Below are 16,921 nucleotides of genomic sequence, written 5' to 3' on the forward strand. Positions count from 1 at the left end.
TCCGCCCCTTTTATCGCGAATGCATCAAGAGCCAGGTATCCCAGAATGCATCTCACACCAACCAGCAGGCGTCAATAGGGGTTATGTGCACCTTAACTTCCGTATTCTGTAAAACAGATCGCATCGCTTCCGGTTCAGGTCTTTTGTATGTGCTTCATGAAAAAAAATGCTGTTTTACTCAATATAACTTAAAAGGAGCGAGCAAAGATGAGCATAACCAATGTCCCTCGCATGTGCAGACTGATATTTAAAAGTTTTAAAAAATGTCTTCTTCACACTTAACGTTTACAAATTTATATAGAATAAAACGCCAATAACAAAGTGAACTAGGTAGGTTAGTTGATTACCTTAAAATTCCATAGATATCGGCGTCAGTTCATACTGCTTTTAACACTTTCTCTGACAAGCGGATGCGATGAGCCAGTGTTCCGGTTTGGTCATGCGACGTTCGACATAAACCCTATTGGGTAGTAGGAGTAAACCCGCTTAATTTCAAATTTTTTATATGACGTTTTCGAAGTTGTGAGATCCAGTCGGTCACCGGGTGCTCAGCGCTCATTAACCCCGCCGAGAACAGCCTTTCCTCGGCTAGATCTTCTGACGCTTGCCGCCGGCTCTGATGTCTCTGTGGTTAAACATGATTACATGTATGATACACAATCTTTGGTCTCGTGAATCTATCGTTTATTCCCTGGCAAATAGTTTTTGCTGAGGGCAAAGTGAAGTTTCATAACTTTATATTTAGGCTATTTAACTTTGCCGTTGTAGAGCTGACGTGGTACATTTGAATTGCTTTATTTCTTATTGTATAGCTATAGTTATTGATCATTAAAACTGACATTTAACAAAGAGAGACAAGATTGTGTTTTATGTCATAATTTCATTTTATTACAGTGAAAAAATCAGAGTAGCCTACATTTCCACATATTGCCAGAACAACATATTAACATAATTTAATATATTATGTAGGCTACATGAAAAGAGGCAGATTTGTGTATTATATTTAGCATAATAGTATAATATTAATACATTATCTTATATTTAGTATGTATTATATTAGAGGCAGAGTGGTCAAGACCGAACTAGTTTGGTATTGAGAAACGGACATTTCGAAACAGTTATGATGTAACGAAGCCTAGATTACTGAGATCACGTGACTTTGGCAGTTTTATAAATGCTCTGAACCACTGATTCGAAACCGAAGATTTGAAGAATCTGAAGAATCAGTGTTTCGAAATCGCTCATCACCAACTACAGGTAACAAAGGTTTTTGGCTCCATCGCATGTTTTGATCTGCGCATCTGAGACGTAGACACACACAGACCAGTGAAAAGGGTCTCGTTCTGAAGCAAAAAACCTGAAGAAAGAGCTGGAGTAGCGTTTGAGGCTAGAAGTGATCAGAGCTGGAGTAGCGTTTGAGGCTAGTAGTGATCAGAGCTGGAGTAGCGTTTGAGGCTAGTAGCGATCAGAGCTGGAGTAGCGTTTGAGGCTAGTAGTGATCAGAGCTGGAGTAGCGTTTGAGGCTAGTAGTGATCAGAGCAGGAGTAGCGTTTGAGGCTAGTAGTGATCAGAGCTGGAGTAGCGTTTGAGGCTAGTAGCGATCAGAGCTGGAGTAGCGTTTGAGGCTAGTAGTGATCAGAGCTGGAGTAGCGTTTGAGGCTAGTAGTGATCAGAGCTGGAGTGTGACGTAGGAGTCATTTCCATCTTCGTGATTCTTTTGATAATTATGTTACTGTAATGTGTTAGATCAGTGAAATAACACAGTGATACTCTTAAGAAAACTTTAATTTGATATTTGTCTCTTTTTGGCGTGTTTGTGTGATATAAATGTGAAATTGAATATTATTCGAATGATTGGTCATAATATTCCTCATATGAATAATATATTGGATAAATAATAAGTATAGTAATTGTTTATAAAAAATATTATTAATTTCATTTATGAAGCCTATTATATAAAAATGTATTTTGTTTAAAAGCAGATCTATTGCTGAATTGTGAAGGTCTTCTGTGACTTAGGGTGATGCATTGATGAAATTCAGGTGAGTTGAATGTTTATGCACTTTCTATAGAGCATGATATAAATTGGAGGTTTTACTAATAAAACTAAACTTTTGTTTGGACAATTCAAGTCAGTGTGTAAAGATATAATATATAGTAGTCTAGAAGCGTCTTGTTGCACTCAGAGCAATACAATAATGACAAAAGAACATTCAACAAGAACCAGTTATATTGACAATTTATCGCTAATTAAGATTTTAAAAAAAGTAGAAATATGGCTAGAAAATACTGTTTTTTGCTAATTATTCTAAATAGCATTAAATAACACTGAACATTTAATACTTTGCAACACTCTTAAATTGATCTTATGATTGTCTGATTTCCTTACAATACCTCGGTTTCTCCAAACAAAACTAATCTAAGGAATCTGAAAGTAGGAAGTTAATTATGTGCAATTACTTAAGCACAACAACATATCAATACAAATCTAAAAGAAAGAAACATACAGCAAACAGACAGACAGCATTGGTACATTTGTTCAGGGTTTGTGAATGTAAAACGAAGCTAAACAGCAAAATAATGATTAGGGGAGCACACTTGTCTAGTACAATAATGTGTTTTGTTTCACAGTGTATTTTTATCTTGATTTACCCCGAAAGAATGGAAGTGAAATGTGACAACATGCCCCATAGGTGGGGTTCATTATAACGTGACCATATGACAGATTCAAATGTTATCTGATATAGATATAAGACAAACACAAATATTTTCTCAATAAAATACAATTATTAACTTTTTCATATAAAATAATGGCATTTTTTAAATAATTAAAAATAAAATATTTTTGAGTTTGACAACAAACACAGCTATACAGCATAGTTCAAAACAAAATAATAATGAATCATTTATGAACATTGACTCTCAGTCTTTATTCTCCTTTTTCTCATGGTTTCTCAATAGAATACATAAAAGTATAGAATAGAATATCATAGTTCTAATAGAGGCTCATTGTAACACAGTGTGACAACATGCCCCGCCTGAGCAACTGGGGTTTAAACATGACGAGTGTTTCTGCTGGTTAAATCAGCATTAAAGAACTATCTCAACTGTTAATTAACAGATATAAGATTAAAATAATATCAGATTTGTCTAATTTTAAATAAACACAAAAAACAGAGATGAAAAATTAACATAGGCTAAGTAAGAAATTTACTTTTGCAATTTTTTCTCTATATAGTGTTGATACGCCAACTAATAAATACACTAAGAGAGACCGAGTGTGTCAGATATTCTGTTCAGCTTGTCTACTGATAGGTTTGTTGCTTTATTGGCCTGATATGTGGAATATAGTAGCCTATTGTCAAAGCATTTTAATTAGATTTAAATACAGAATAGAATTACACCACCATAGAAAAACAAACAAATAAACATTCAAACAAACAAACAAACAAACAAACAGAAGAGGAACAGCCGATAATATCACTTTCCTTATATTAATTACAATTATTTACAATAAAGAATATGTGAAGTATTGCAAACCAATATTAGTATGGTGTGTAAGGTATAGGCTATTCATATTTTGCAGTTTGGCTGCCATGCCATCCTCTCTGAGCATATACCATTTTATCATTACAATACCAATATATGTTTGTTTGTTTAAATGAGGATGAGAAATTGAAAATGATTTCTTCATATGCTGATATGAGATGTGTTGTTATGTCTTATATCAGGATGGACATGCGTGTGGTTTTGTTTCTAACACTTTTTACTGGGATGTGTGTCGCTGATTCCACAGGTACGTTTAGATTAATACAAGTAAAAATGCCTGGATTTGAAAATCTGTAATTATTGTGTATCATAATCAGATTAATTTATTAAAATTATAGGATGAAAAATGGTTATTGAAAATGTGTTATTTATTTATTTATAAAGACTCTATGGTATAATTGTTTTTTTGTACTTGGTAATGTGTTTATAACTGTTATTATTGTATTAACAGTAAAGGACACACCATCGTGCTCTTGTGATTCAAGTGAGTGTTCTTCATTAATTTGAATGTTGTCAGTAACACATATATAATATTCTTACTGAATATTTGGTAAGGGATAATGTCCATCATCAAGACAGTTATCGCAAAATAACCCATGGCTACTAGCCAGAAATAAATTATTAAGTATTATAAGTATTATTATTATTATAAGTATTTAAGTATTATATTTAACATATATTAGCTCACTTGTAAAAAATGCAAATCTTCTTTGATGAAAAAATATTCCTAGCAAGGCAAACATTTAAGGGATAATGAACAGTCATTTACACAATTTTTACACTTATTTGTCTCAAAAGTATTTATTGAGTCCATATGTCATGCAAACAAGAAACTGCTTCTAACCTCAACTCTGCGATGCTGTAGCGAATGTTCATTGGAAATATGGTTTCAGGAAACACCGACCATTACGGTGTAAAACGCAATCATTCGGGCAACAAGACGAACACTACTGTACTCTTAATACTAAAAATACTTCAATGCAATCGGAATATTTCAATACAATCAATAACTATAACAGAGACGCAACTGGCACCAGTAGTGTTTGTATGCAACGAGAGAGAGCGGGTCCACAGTGTGATAAAAGAAACATTAGGCTTGTTTGAGATGCGCCTTGCCTCGCCTGAAAAGTAGGCGGCTGCAGTGAGAAGAGGAGTGAAAAAAGTGCAGGCAAGCCGGACAGTTCTCTCTTCTCGTAGTGGATCTGACACCTGTGAGATCAAAGATGGATATCGCGGGATTCACGCTCGTGCACAGTGCTGCTAATAAACTGGATGTAATTCAAGTTCTGTTGCTTTTAAAATAAATAAAATGAACAAGAGACCCAAAGTACTTATTATTTAATTCCATTCCAAAGATCTTTTTTTTTTTTTAATACAGACATATGTGTTTTTATTAATTTATTTATTTTTATAAAAATTAAATTGCATAACCCAAAGAGATCGCACTGTCAGATAGTTTGAGAATATTCACACATAACATATACACATAAAACATGATATTAGAGTTTTAAAATCAAACATTTTAAAAGAGAACAATACATCACGGTTGTTTAAACAAATGAACATTAAGCTGTGTCGTCAGTAAGTCGTTTCCCATCGTGCTTTTGATCAGCGCAGTCGGTGGAGAGCAACTGCGCTCGACTGCAGAATCCGACACGTGCGCCTTGCGGTCGCGAGAGTTCTCTTACGAGAGGTTCTCTCGTATTGCGTAAGTAGCTTACGCTGCGGGAAAGTCTCCTTTCTCGAGATACTGAAGCCAAAAAATTATCCTTCATTTTTAATAATCTTGTCAACGCAGACCTAGGGCAGGCGACTCGCGTGCCCATTGGCTGCTCTGCGGCAACTGCAGCAGCCTATCGCTGAGCCCTTGGCGTGACGTCACGACCAATGAGCACGCTTGGCGCGCTTAATGCGTCACAGCCCGTCATTTGGGGTGTGGCCTAGCGTATATAAGCAGGGCTCAGAGGTTGCTTCACTGATTTCTGTCTCTTCAGCGAAGCTCTCCGCATCGCTGGACTCTGAGGAAGCCGCCGTCGAATCAAGCGACCAGGACGCCGAGGATCTCAGACTGAGGAAGCAGGCCGCCTTCGCCGCCTTCAGCTTTCCCTGCCTGCTTCGCTATCCGGCGAATATATCCTTTCTTGCTCTGTGTTGTGTGTGTTTGTGTGTTCGCCCCGCGACACACTTTGCATCTAAAAGAGCGCGAGGCGTTGTTTCAAATGCCTCGCTCATCCTGTGGCTCGTGCAGAGCCACGCTCAGCGACGGAGACCGCCATGTGATCTGCGCTCTCTGCCTGGGCTTCGATGACAGCTGAGCGCTCGCCGGAGCCCCTCCCGCGAGCCTCGCTATATCCTTCTCCCCCCCACCTCCTGACGTGCAGCGGCCGGCTTCGCCCGCACTGCCGTCGCCTCAGGGGATGAAGCAGACAGTGCTGCTTTCTTAGACAGCTGCTTACTCCCCTCTGTCAAGCCACGCAAACGGCGCCGCTCACAAGGGATGTCAGAAACGGACGGTCTCGGGCTATAGCTTCCTTTACGTTACAAGAAAGCTACCCCCCGGACGATGCACGCCCCTTCCTGCGCTCTCCCCCTCTGTTCGAGCCGCGCAAACGCGCCGCTCACAAGGGATGTCAGAAGTAGACGATCACGGGCTGGCTTCCTTTACGTTATAAGAAAGCTACCCCGCGTCTCGGTCGCGCGCGTCACTCACCGGCCACCTCCGTTTCTCACATATTTCTCAGTCCCCTGAGGCGACTAGAAATATCAATATTGCAGTAAACGAGCCTGTTTAATACACGCACGCCTGCAAACATACGATGTCACAGCACATGATGACATCTTCCCGCTCTCTCTCCCTTTGTTCGAGCCGCGCAACTGAGCCGTTCTCAAGGGATATCAGAGCGGACGTCACGAGCACCGGCGAAAAGGGGAAGAGGTATGCTGCCTTCACGTGCTATGGAAAAGATGATATTTTCCACTTGTGAACTGGTATTTACCAGTGTGTTGTGTTCAAGTGCTTTTGTTGTCGTAATGTAGTACCCGCAAGGTCTGTGTCAGTAGAGTATCTTTTTTATCTTTACAAAAAAAAAAAAAAAAAAACCTAAGTGTGGTGCTTTCTGATGATTAAAACGTAATTAATAATTAAAAATAAATAAACCATGACATAAAATGATTAAATATGAACCAAGGAAATTGCGGCGAAGTTGAAAATTGAGTGATATTACAATCGTTAATGACACAACATTGTATAGGCTACAAAAACTATCCGCTAACAGTATTCACAACTCTTGCGTTGCTCTCCGCCATTTTGAAAAGGTCAAAGGTTATCTCATCTCGGCAACTCGTGCATCAAAATATTCTACGAGTTGCCCAGTTGAAAATACCACATGAGGGGGCGTTCATGTGCATTTTCCATGTCGGCTTTTGGTATTTACCATAATTACCATAGCACGTGAAGGCACCAAGAGTGTTTCGTCCCGCCTAGGCCGGACTACCTCCAATCCTTGCATATTTCTCAGTCCCCTCTAAGTTCAAGCGGCTGGAAATACTAATACTGCAGTACAAGCCTGTTTTAATACATGCGCGCGCCTGCAAACAAACGCCGAAACGAAACACGACGCTCGGTCATATGCTCGCACTAACAAAAAGCTTATATGTGCTCCTGTGGCTCAGTGGCAGAACATTAGGCTTCTGCGCAGGAGACCTGTGTTCGAATCCGGCTCTGGCGGCAGATAAATATTTTTTTCTGCTTGCTTCTCCGAGCTCGCGGCCAGCTTTCTTACATACAGAAAGCGAACCCGCATCTTGCGCCCTCCCGCTCTCAGGATGGTGCTTGAGTATTTATGAGCGTCTAAACATATGAGCCATCAAAGCATCTCGCTCTATCAGTTTCCTATAACGCCGATGGTGTTATAAGTGTAGAAAATGTGCCCACTCCCACGTGCTCACTGCTACACACAAACACGGTCTCCCCGGTAACGCTCACAGAGCGCACTCTCTTAAAGCGGACACACGCCGCTTGAGTACTAAGTGTGGGAAATGTGCCCACAACTCTGTGCTCACACCTACCCGCTGCTCGCTCTGCCACTCAGTTACCCCGGGTTGCAGATCCTCTAAAGCTCACAAACATTCCGGCTCTAGCCGAAGGTGTCATAAGTGTAGAAAATGTGCCCACTCCCATGTGCTCACTGCTTCGCACAAACACGGTCCCCATGGTAACGCGCTCAGAGCGCTCTCTCATAAAGCGGACACACGCCGCTCGAGTACTAAGTGTAGTAAATGTGCCCACAACTCTGTGCTCACACATACCTGCTGCTCGCTCTGCCATTCAGTTACCTCGGGTTGCAGATCCTCTAAAGCTCACAAACATTCCGGCTCTAGCCGAAGGTGTCATAAGTGTAGAAAATGTGCCCACTCTCATGTGCTCACTGCTTCACACAAACACGGTCCCCATGGTAACGCGCTCAGAGCGCTCTCTCATAAAGCGGACACACGCCGCTCGAGTACTAAGTGTAGTAAATGTGCCCACAACTCTGTGCTCACACATACCCGCTGCTCGCTCTGCCATTCAGTTACCTCGGGTTACAGACCCTCTAAAGCCCCGAAACACTCCGGCTCCGGCCGAAGGTGTCATAAGTGTAGAAAATGTGCCCACTCCCATGTGCTCACTGCTTCGCACAAACACGGTCCCCATGGTAACGCGCTCAGAGCGCTCTCTCATAAGGCGGACACACGCCGCTCGAGTATTAAGTGTAGTAAATGTGCCCACAACTCTGTGCTCACACCTACCAGCTGCTCGCTCTGCCATTCAGTTACCTCGAGTTGCAACGGCTCAGGCCGAGGGGATATTAAGTGTAGAAAATGTGCCCACTCCCATGTGTTCACTGCTTCACACAAACATGGTTCCCATGGTAACGCGCTCAGAGCGCTCTCTCATAAAGCGGAAACACGCCGCTCGAGTATTAAGTGTAGTAAATGTGCCCACAACTCTGTGCTCACACCTACCCGCTGCCCGCTCTGCCATACGGTTACCCCGGGTTACAGACCCTCTAAAGCTCCCAAACACTGGCCGTGTTATAAGTGTAAACCCTGCGCCCGCTCACGAGCACGCGCACTCACTTTCAGACACTATAACCCCCACGCCGCTCTCGCGCCAGGGGTGTTTGACAGCAAAACGCGCTCCATCCTTCAGGACCGAGCTACTGAACGCTGTACAGCCGGCCAATACTGTTTATCAGCCCCCGTGTTCGAGCACCGGCGGCGCGCGCGCCGCCCCATCCTCTCTGATACAGGTTCCCCATCCCGCGCAGCGCGGCGATCTGAACCCAGAGACCATTCGACCCCTAGCTATGCGTGCAAAAGCATGGGAAGCTATTCAGGCCGCGTCAGAATGGGTGTTGAACACTATAAAACACGGCTATTCGCTTCAATTCGCTCGTCGCCCCCCGCGCTTTCTAGCGCAGACGGAGACGAAAGTGGGTTTAGAAGCAGCGCACCTGCTTCGAGCAGAAATAGCGAAGCTGCTGCGCAAAGGGGCCATAGAACAGGCTCATCCTTCCCTGAGCGAGTCAGGCTTTTACAGCCGTTACTTCCTCGTTCCCAAGAAGGACGGAGCGTTAAGACCTATTTTAGATCTGAGACATCTGAACAAGGCCCTCATGAGACGGCCGTTCAAGATGATTACAACCAGACAGATCCTTGCGCAGATCCGCCCAGGAGACTGGTTTATCTCTCTCGATCTGAAAGACGCGTATTTCCAGATCCAGATAACTCCCCGTCACAGGCCATTCTTGAGATTCGCCTTCGACGGTCGAGTATATCAATACACAGTCCTGCCGTTTGGCCTGTCTTTAGCACGGCTCTCGCTCCCCTGAGAAGACAGGGAATGCGAATACTGAACTATCTGGACGATTGGCTTGTTCTAGAGCAGTCGGAGACAGAGCTTGTGTCTCACAGAACAGCGCTTCTCAGCCATCTGGAGGGTCTGGGGCTCTCGGTCAACTGGACCAAGAGCTCGCTCTCGCTCCGTCAGTCAATTTCCTTTCTTGGAATAGAACTGGACTCGGTGGCTATGACGGCCAGATTGTCGGAGCAGCGCGCGCGCCGCATCCGTCTCCTCGCCGCATCCTTCAAAAACGGCAGCCGGGTTCCGCTGAAAGCTTTCCAGCGTATCCTGGGGCATATGGCCTCAGCTGCGGCAGTGCTTCAGCTGGGCTTACTGCGCATGCGCCCGCTTCAACGCTGGCTGAGAGCGCGCGTGCCCCATCGAGCCTGGGCGGCCGGCGGCTCGCTGATCAGAGTGACTCAGGGCTGCGTTTCAGCCCTGCAGCCCTGGCTAGCAGCCGAATGGTATCACACAGGAGTGATTATGGGGGTGATCTCACACCGGAAAGTTGTCTCAACAGACGCTTCCAACCTAGGTTGGGGAGCGCTCTTCGAAGGCAGACCGGTCTGTGGCCGCTGGTCAGACCAGGAGAATCTCCTACACATAAACTGTCTAGAGATGCTCGCGGTCGAGAAAGCGCTCAAACACTTCCTCCCATTCCTCCATGGTCACCATGTTCTAGTCCGCACGGACAATACATCGGTGGTGGCCTATGTGAATCGCCAGGGCAGTGTCAGATCAAAGACGCTCTGCGCCCTGGCGGAACGCCTCCTCGTGTGGGCTCAGCACTCTCTGCGCTCACTGAGAGCAGCGCATGTGCCCGGCCACCTGAACGAGGGCCCCGACAGACTGTCCAGGGACAACGTTCCCCCTGGGGAGTGGTCTCTACACCCCCAAACAGTCAAGTCACTATGGCGCAGTTTCGGCAAAGCGAAGGTCGAACTTTTTGCGTCAAAAGACAACGCTCACTGCCCAGAGTTCTTCTCGAAGAACGAGGACGCGCTGGCCCAGACCTGGCCCAGCGGCCCGCTATATGCTTTCCCCCCGATCTCTCTGCTGCCTCAGGTCATCAAGAGAGTCAGGGAAGCGTGCCACACAGTGCTCCTCATAGCCCCGTACTGGGAGAACCAAGCTTGGTTCCCGGAACTGATATAATTGGCAGATTCAGCCCCCTGGCCGATTCCGGTGCGGAGAGACCTTCTCTCTCAAGCCCGCGGCTCGATCTGGCATCCCCATCCAGAGCGCTGGTCTCTGCATGCATGGAGCCTCAACGATTACATGCTGATCTGCCAGAAGGGCTCATGAACACGATCATACAATCCAGAGCTCCCTCTACGAGGCGGCTCTACACGTCTAAATGGTCGGTGTTTAACAGATGGTGCACTGCCAAGGGGCTCAATCCACAGACATGTGGGGTATCGCAAGTATTGTGCTTCCTTCAAGAGCTACTGGACGCGGGCAGGTCCCCCTCCACGCTCAAAGTTTATGTCGCGGCCATTTCAGCGTTCTCTGTCTCAGAGCTGGGCCGCGCATTAGGAAGGAACGAGTTCGTCATCCGCTTCCTTAGAGGAGCTAGGAGGATGAACCCCCCGCGACCCCCCTCAGTTCCTATGTGGGATCTTTCACTGGTCTTGGAAGCCCTGAAAGCACATCCCTTTGAACCCGTGGAAACTGTGGATATGAAATACCTCACGCTCAAAACCGTTTTTCTGATAGCGCTGTCTTCAGTCAAACGAGTGGGAGACCTTCACGCGTTATCTACTAACGCCGCGTGCCTCGAGTTCGGACCCAATGACTCTAAAGTTATTCTCCGACCAAGGCATGGGTATGTTCCCAAAATTTTGGGCACTCCCTTCAGAGCGCAGGTCATTTCTCTCTCAGCCCTGCCGATTTCTGGCAGCGAGGCAGACAGTAATCTCCTTTGCCCAGTCAGGGCGTTGAGAAACTATATTTCGCGCTCTGCCGCCTTCAGGCGCTCAGAGCAGCTGTTTGTTTCATTTGGTGGGCGCACCAAAGGTCTCGCCGCCTCGAAACACACCCTGTCCAGATGGATAGTGGACGCTATTGCTGCTGCTTATGCGTCTAAAGACCTGCAGTGCCCACTGGGCATTCGAGCGCACTCCACCAGAGGCATGGCCTCATCGTGGGCGTGGTCCAGCGGGATTTCCATTCATGACATTTGTGCAGCGGCAGGCTGGGCCTCCCCCTCCACATTTGTTAGGTTTTACAACCTGGAAGTTCCCGCCTTGCAGGCGAAAGTGTTATCAGTCTAAGTCTCGCGTAGCCAGCCCACTGTCTGTGCGCGGGCTACATTGTGTGATTTAGCTCTACTGGTTGAGCTGCACTACGTAGGGAAGTGTTAGTTCGGACCGGCTGTGCCGCTCCGTGCCCCCATAGTATGTGCTTGTGTACTGCGCAGGCCTTCTGTTGGCCGCCCGGCTCCGCTATCACGTTCCCCGGGCTTTCCCTGGGACTCATTCAGTGGATGCTGGGCACGCACACGGCGTTGACAAGGGAGTTCCCGCAGCGTAAGCTACTTACGCAATACGAGAGAACCTCTCGTAAGAGAACGTACTCGGTTACTAAACGTAACCTCTGTTCTCTCTAGAGAGGGAACGAGTATTGCGTAACCCGCCGTGCTCGCGCCACGAGCTCATTTCGCTTCATGCGACAGAAACCAGTGAAGCAGCCTCTGAGCCCTGCTTATATACGCTAGGCCACACCCCTAATGACGGGCTGTGACGCATTAAGCGTGCCAAGCGCGCTCATTGGTCGTGACGTCACGCCAAGGGCTCAGCGATAGGCTGCTGCAGTTGCCGCAGGGCAGCCAATGGGCACGCTAGTAGCCTGCCCTAGGTCTGCAGGCTGCCGCACTGCGTTGACAAGATTATTAAAAATTAAGGATAATTTTTTGGCTTCAGTATCTCGAGAAAGGAGACTTTCCCGCAGCGTAAGCTACTTACGCAATACTCGTTCCCTCTCTAGAGAGAACAGAGGTTACGTTTAGTAACGAGTACGTTTTTTGACATACGTGGGCATGATATCAGAGCAAGGCGGACCGCACTCGGACACATTTCTAACCGGCATGCTTCTTGCGCTGATCACTGGTGATCGATTCTGTGCAGATTTTGCTCATCTCAAACAAGCCTATTAAGGAAAGGCCGGCTCCAGAAACCCGGATGAGCTGTGTGTTATCCAGCGTTGATGACGTCATTATCTGGGAATATCAGACCTGGGAATGTCGCGATTGACCAATCAGATTCAAGTATTCCAGAGAGTTGCGTAATAATCATTTGGATTACATAGTTTAGCATTATTATGCCCATTTTATTGGGAAAAACACATTAAAGTAAAAAAGAAAAGTTATTTATTATTTTGTGTTAAACAGGGAATCTTGCTCTTGGAGCCACAGCTGTCCAGTCTTCCACATACAGAGAAAACGTAGCTCAAAATGCTGTCGATGGCAACAGGAATCCATATTTCCCTCGTGGGTCATGCACTTTGACTGATACGAACAAAGACCCCTGGTGGAGAGTTGACTTGGGAAAAGTCTACGAGGTAGCCAGGGTTATCATCACTAATAGTGGAGATAATTCATTGAGTGTAAATGGTGCTCAGATCCGTATCGGCAACAGCCTGGAAAATAATGGCAACAATAATGAGCTGTAAGTATTATCTCTCTCTTAATACATGGCTTGGTTGAATTCCAATGGTCTGTTATTTCATAACAGAATTTATTTAATTATTTGAATGCGGACTGTTATTTCTTGATATCAGACTGCTGCGAAGTATAACACACCGTTGCCATGAAAAACAGAGCGTTGCTATGGACGCGGAACGGACTATTTTCTTTAGTGGAAGCAATACAATCGTTTTTAAATCAATAAACTCCTTTTTAAATCAATGTTTTGTGTCAAATTATTTTTTTATTTTGTAGGTAGCCATGTAATAAGCGGGATAATGTAGAGCGAGGCGGTTGTTATAGCGAATAACAACCCCTTCAGGCTTATTCGCTATAACAACCGCCTCGCTATACATTATCCCTTACGTAATACCCTTAGACATTTACTACATTAAATAACATTAATTTTAAAAAATCATTTTAATATACAAACTTGCCTTTGACAGAAGTATATTTAATATGCTTCTTGCCGTTTTGATTCGCCCCTCTCTACTACTCTGTTACTCTGTGTCTTCACAGGGCTGCGACTGTTGAGGCCATCCCAGGTGGAGAGACAAAAACATTTGAGTTTAAGCCTATTAATGGGCGATATGTCAACATTATTGTACCTGGGCGCATTGAATCTTTCACTCTGTGTGAGGTTGAGGTGTTTGAAGGTAAGGGACAGTGAGAGAAGACTCTGTGATATAATTTATGTTCTTATTAATGTGTGTATAACTGTTATTATTTTATTAACAGAAAAGTACACATCAATGCACACGTGTGTTCCAAGTGAGTGTTCTTCATTACTTTGAATGTTGTCAGTAACACATAATAAAACATAATATTGTTACTACATTCTTACATATAATATTCTTACTGAAAATGTGATAACCAATAAGGGATAATGTGAATCAACACAGTTGTTATTGTAAAGTAAACCCTGAAAGGCTGATCAGGACCTCGTCTTATTAAACTGCTACTAACCACAAATATTTTTTTTTGGACACAAAGTATTTGAAAAAGAGTTGAAATATTATATTAGCTCACTTGTAATAAATGTAAAGCTTCTGTGAAGAAAGAATATCCCTAGCAAGACAAGCGAACAAGTTCAAACAAGACAAATATTTAAGGGATAATGTACAGTCATGTACACCAAATTAATAATTACATGAACATATTGATTTGAGATTAAACTGTTTTAAATTCTTGGCCGTTTATTATCTTAGAATCCATTATGGTGTACAAAAACAATCATTTAAGCAATAAGACGAACACTACTGTACTCTTAATACTATTATACTTCAATATAATCTAAATGTTTGAATACAATCAATAACTATAACAGAGACGCAAACTGGCACCAGTTGTGTTTGTATGAAACGAGAGAGAGCGGGTCCACAGTGTGATACAAGAAACATTAAAGAAAGGCCGGCTCCAGAAACCCGGATGAGCTGTGTGTTATCCAGCGTTGCTGTTGATGACGTCATTATCTGGGAATATCAGACCTCGGAATATGGCGACTGACCAATCAGATTCAAGTATTCCAGACAGCCGAGTAATAATTATTTGGATTACATATTTTAGAATTATTTTGCCCATTATATTGGGATTATACTTTAGCACATTAAAGTGAAAACAAGAAAAGCTATTGTTTATTTTATGTTATACAGGGAATCTTGCTCTTGGAGCCAAAGCTGTCCAGTCTTCCACATACGGTCAAGAAGAAGCTCAAAGGGCTGTCGATGGCAACAGGAATTCAATTTTGAGTGGTGGGTCATGCACTCACACTAATGCGGACAGGAACCCCTGGTGGAGAGTTGACTTGGGGAAAGCCTACAAGGTAACCAGGGTTAGCATCACTAATCGTGGAGATTGTTGTGAATGGAGGATAAATGGAGCTCAGATCCGTATCGGCAACAGCCTGGAAAATAATGGCAACAATAATGAGCTGTAAGTATTGTCTCTCTCTTAATACTTACACAAGTGGTTGAAAAACAAGTAAATAAGATAATCAGGGTTCGAATTACGTGGGAGCCAGTGGGAGCTGAGCTCCCATAGAGAGAGGATGAGCTCCCATGAAAGCAGTAAAATTATACACCTGTGGGGGTCTCTAAAAATCATCAGCACCATTATTTTAAATTACAAATAAAGCACTTTTTCCTTCGGACTACAGTAGCGTGACTTAAAAGATAGGACAAGATGCCAAACACATGGATCTCACGGGATCTCGGATCGTCATCACACTACATCCTTATGCTTAAATCAAGTGATCAAAGTGCTCGTTTCCGCTGCGATCAGTAGCGCGGATACTGTGTTTGTTTGTGGCTCGCACACAGTCTTCACTCGCTTCAATCCGTTGTGGAGACTCTCTATTCGTTCCAGTGAAATTACAAAACAAAATGCACACAAACGTGTCTCTGCCTGATATACAACCACTGATAAACATAATCGGATTTGATAAAAAAAAATAAAAAAAAACTATATGAGTACGGATTCGAACCCAGAACCTCTGACACGCTTGGCAAAAGTTCTACCACTGGACCATTAAACAACAAATTAAACCAAATGTACTATTTAAATTGAATTGTGTTACCAACGCTTTTTTTAAAAATTAAATTTGTATTATATTTACAAATTTTTATATTTTTATATTACATTATTAAGCTAAGCTAAGCCTGCTCATAGACTACTCTTTTTTTTTTTTTTTTTTTTAGTGACCCCCACAAAGATGAAATCATAATTCGAACCCTGAAGATAATATTACTTAGAATAAATCCTTTTAATTTGACAGAAGTACATTTAATATTCAGCGGTTACTCTGTGTCTTCACAGGGCTGCAACTGTTGAGTCCATCCCAGCTGGAGTCACAAAAACATTTCAGTTTAACCCTATTAAGGGGCGATATGTCAACATTTTTATACCTGGGCGCAATGAATATCTCACTCTGTGTGAGGTTGAGGTGTTTGCAGGTGAGCAATACATGGAGAGAGAGATAGTGTGTAGACATTTGTACTATACGTTCTATATGTGTATTTTGCCTTAATAATGGTTTTATGATTTCATTGCCAGATTAAGTGGAATGAGAGGATGTTACGCCACAGTCCACTGATCCTACAAGCAAAATACCAAACTACTGTTTTCTGAGCAATACTAATATTGCACTTTTTTCATTGTTTTCATTTTACCTGTATACACATTTTATCCTTAAGATAAATGATAAGTCTCAGTGCACATTCAGTAAAGGTTTGAAATGGTTTTTAAAATGCACCTGATTCTTAACCCCAGTTTGATCCAGGGGTTTGTGTATTTACCCATCTTTCCTTATCTTTCTGCTTTCTACATCAATAAAATACTACAGCATTGCATGTTGTATTGTATGTTTCTGGGTCAAAAAAAAAAAGAGGCTTATTTGGATATTTACAATGAGGAGGAGGTATAGTGTTGCATAGCTACCCATCTAGTGTTGAGGAGCTGGTGACAAAGTAAAGAATTACATTTTACAAAAAAGAGAAAGAAAAAGAAAACCATGGAGAGAACGATGATTTCCAACCTTCTGTCCCAGAATCAACAACACAACCACCAATTCAACCAATATTATCTTTTCATTTTCTGTTATAAAGAGTAAAAAAGGCACAAAATCAATAATTACCAAACCAGAAATATTAATATGAAAAAGAATAATAATGAAAATAGGGGCAATAGCTTCAGGGGAGAGCCTGGCCAAAATAACAAACAATACAAAAAACTAACTACCCCAGAAATCTCTCTAAATTACCTGGAGAAAGATAATCCAGAAAAATAATTTACATAACTCTTCCCTCTCT

The 16,921-nt window shown here is 43.3% G+C and overlaps 1 protein-coding gene across 4 annotated transcripts; it reads left to right on the forward strand.

Annotated features, from left to right (window-relative positions):
• Window positions 1-1,170: 1,170 nt before the first annotated feature.
• LOC311300022 (uncharacterized protein) lies at window positions 1,171-16,462 on the forward strand. 4 transcript variants are annotated; one of them, XM_084424086.1, is made up of 11 exons: window positions 1,203-1,257; window positions 1,983-2,042; window positions 3,732-3,796; window positions 4,001-4,033; window positions 12,559-12,710; window positions 12,822-13,098; window positions 13,635-13,771; window positions 13,854-13,886; window positions 14,768-15,047; window positions 15,930-16,066; window positions 16,167-16,462. In XM_084424086.1, the coding sequence occupies exons 5-11, from the start codon at window positions 12,638-12,640 to the stop codon at window positions 16,169-16,171; spliced, it is 942 nt and encodes a 313-aa protein (XP_084280212.1). In that variant the 5' UTR covers window positions 1,203-1,257; window positions 1,983-2,042; window positions 3,732-3,796; window positions 4,001-4,033; window positions 12,559-12,637; the 3' UTR covers window positions 16,172-16,462. The 4 variants fall into 4 exon arrangements, with proteins under 4 accessions (XP_084280210.1, XP_084280211.1, XP_084280212.1 ...); XM_084424084.1 differs by lacking the exon at window positions 12,559-12,710 and having other exon boundaries at window positions 1,171-1,257; window positions 1,980-2,042; XM_084424085.1 differs by lacking the exon at window positions 12,559-12,710 and having other exon boundaries at window positions 1,176-1,257.
• The last annotated feature ends 459 nt before the right edge of the window (window positions 16,463-16,921 follow it).

The sequence above is a fragment of the Rutilus rutilus genome (assembly GCF_951802725.1).
Source record: "Rutilus rutilus genome assembly, chromosome: 11".
In the NCBI taxonomy this organism is placed as follows: Eukaryota; Metazoa; Chordata; class Actinopteri; order Cypriniformes; family Leuciscidae; genus Rutilus; species Rutilus rutilus.

What these genes read in the sequence shown, in the direction of transcription:
- LOC311300022 (XM_084424084.1), top strand. An exon ending in AATGGCAACAATAATGAGCT is followed by an intron (nt 13,099 to 13,634) that starts GTAAGTATTATC and finishes GTGTCTTCACAG; the next exon opens with GGCTGCGACTGTTGAGGCCA. An exon ending in AATGCACACGTGTGTTCCAA is followed by an intron (nt 13,887 to 14,767) that starts GTGAGTGTTCTT and finishes TATGTTATACAG; the next exon opens with GGAATCTTGCTCTTGGAGCC.